This window comes from Oncorhynchus gorbuscha, unplaced genomic scaffold (assembly GCF_021184085.1).
Source record: "Oncorhynchus gorbuscha isolate QuinsamMale2020 ecotype Even-year unplaced genomic scaffold, OgorEven_v1.0 Un_scaffold_753, whole genome shotgun sequence".
NCBI lineage: Eukaryota > Metazoa > Chordata > Actinopteri > Salmoniformes > Salmonidae > Oncorhynchus > Oncorhynchus gorbuscha.
The window spans coordinates 75,328-77,500 of NW_025745548.1; the positions used below are offsets into that span (position 1 = coordinate 75,328).

Genomic DNA, 2,173 nt, shown 5'->3' on the forward strand with positions numbered 1-2,173 from the left:
TCATTTTACATGTTTAGACTATTATATTTATAACATTTCTACTATTGACTGTTACCATTTTATTTTTTTGTTATTTAATGGTTGTATTATTATTTACAACCATTTCATATTGTTATTCGTTTATTGTTTATAATTGTAGTACAATGTTATATTTGTTGTTGCTTTGGCAATATTGAAACAATGTTTTTTCACGCCAATAAAGCAGCTAGAATTTGAAAATCATTCCTAAATTCTATAATTGGTTTTCTACGGGCCTCCAGCAGTTCTGTCGCGATGTCACAATGTCCCCGTCATAAACCAGGAGTCATCAGGTTCTAAGACAACGGTGTTCGGGGCTGTCTGTCACCACGAGCGGCCGGACAGCAGGTCGCACCCGTGTTCGCTCAGGATCTCCTGCGCCGATGGAAGTCTACGGATCCCTGCGACCTTGTTCCTCTGGATTCTTACCGAGCCTGACCACCATGAGAGACAGCTACAAGGGCTTCAGTGCCACGCAGCTTCAGCCACAGCAAGTCAGCTTCGACCTAACGGGAAGCGGGAAGTCCAAACCCAGGCTGGTCTCTGTTCAGCGGAAATCCACGGAGCCGTTCGAGACCCATTGGGGAGGGGAACAGCTCATTAGGATGCCGCCTCTCAAACCGAACCCGGTGGCCATGTGTCAGATCACCCGGGAAGATTGGCTGCGCGCCAACAACGTAAACTTCCGGCGCTTGGAGAGCAGCAGGCGGCACGCGGAAAGCTTCTGGCGCGAGACCTCCCGATTGATCCAGAGTAAAGAGCAGCTTACGCGGCGAACGCAGTCTGACAGCTCCCGGTGGATCGGTGAACGGATAACGGAAATCTCGTTCTGGCGGAGCGAGCTGGGGTTCGAGCTCGAGCAGCTTCTCCGGGACACGGAGAGGCTACGTCAGGTCAAGTTTCGGTTGGACAGGGCCTTAAAGGAGACCGACGGACCACTGCAGGTGAGAGAGTGACAGAAAGATGATTGATAAAAATAAATTCGATCATTTATCAATTTATTGATTTGGCGTTTCTGAGGATAATGAGATAATACCGTGATGTGTGTCTTGGCATCTTATTCTTTAACGTTTTTATTACAATTCCGGTTTGAAAAGTCCTGTGTTCTGTAAGATAATGGAAGAGCTGGTTAAGCTGTAGAACTAGTAGCCACAGTAAATTTACAACTTGGTCTGTATTCAAAATTAAACGTAGAATTCCCTATATATACTAGTGAACCAGCCTAAATAAGGAATTGGTTGTTATTTGTTATGTACCATGAAATATTGATAGTATCTACTGTAAAGAGAACCAGACTGGTACCCAGGCTAGTATCTACTGTAAAGAGAACCAGACTGGTACCCAGGCTAGTATCTACTGTAAAGAGAACCAGACTGGCACCCAAAGGAACCAGACTGGTACCCAGGCTATTGTCTACTGTAAAGTGGCACCCAGGCTCTACTGGTAAAGACTGAACCAGACTGGCCCAGGCTAGTGTCTACTGTAAAGAGAACCAGACTGGTACCCAGGCTAGTGTCTACTGTAAAGAGAACCAGACTGGTACCCAGGCTAGTGTCTGGTACCCAGGCTAACTGTAAAGAGAACCAGACTGGTACCCAGGCTAGTGTCTACTGTAAAGAGAACCAGACTGGTACTAGTATCTACTGTAAAGAGAACCAGACTGGTACCCAGGCTAGTATCTACTGTAAAGAGAACCAGACTGGTACCCAGGCTAGTATCTACTGTAAAGACAACCAGACTGGCACCCAGGCTAGTGTCTACTGTAAAGTAAATAACGCTTATATAGATTGTGTCTAAAAGTAAATAACGAAATGAAACGAAATGTTTGTGTGTGTGTGTGTGTGTGTGTGTGTGTGTGATATGTGTGAGAAGATGTGTGTGTGTGTGTGTGTGTGTGTGTGTGTGTGTGTGTGTGTGTGTGTGTGTGTGTGTGTGTGTGTGTGTGTGTGTGTGTGTGTGTGTGCAGATGTCCCAGGAGTGCCAGTTCCAGTGTCAGAACCTCAACGACGGAGTCATCGATGTAGTGGAGAAAGAACTGGTGCAGGTGACACACACACACACACACACACACACACACACACACACACACACACACACACACACACACACACACACACACACACACACACACACACACACACACACACACACACAC

General features: G+C 46.2%; 1 protein-coding gene across 1 annotated transcript in view; it reads left to right on the forward strand.

The window, feature by feature from the left end:
• The first annotated feature begins 275 nt into the window (after positions 1–275).
• The window catches only part of LOC124019174 (tektin-3-like), a 2,380-nt gene continuing 482 nt past the window's right edge, over positions 276–2,173 (forward strand). The window contains exons 1-2 of the mRNA XM_046334562.1: positions 276–962; positions 1,985–2,062. Coding sequence (XP_046190518.1) covers positions 402–962; positions 1,985–2,062 — 639 coding nt within the window. The 5' untranslated portion in view covers positions 276–401. The remainder of the gene's footprint in view (positions 963–1,984; positions 2,063–2,173) is intronic.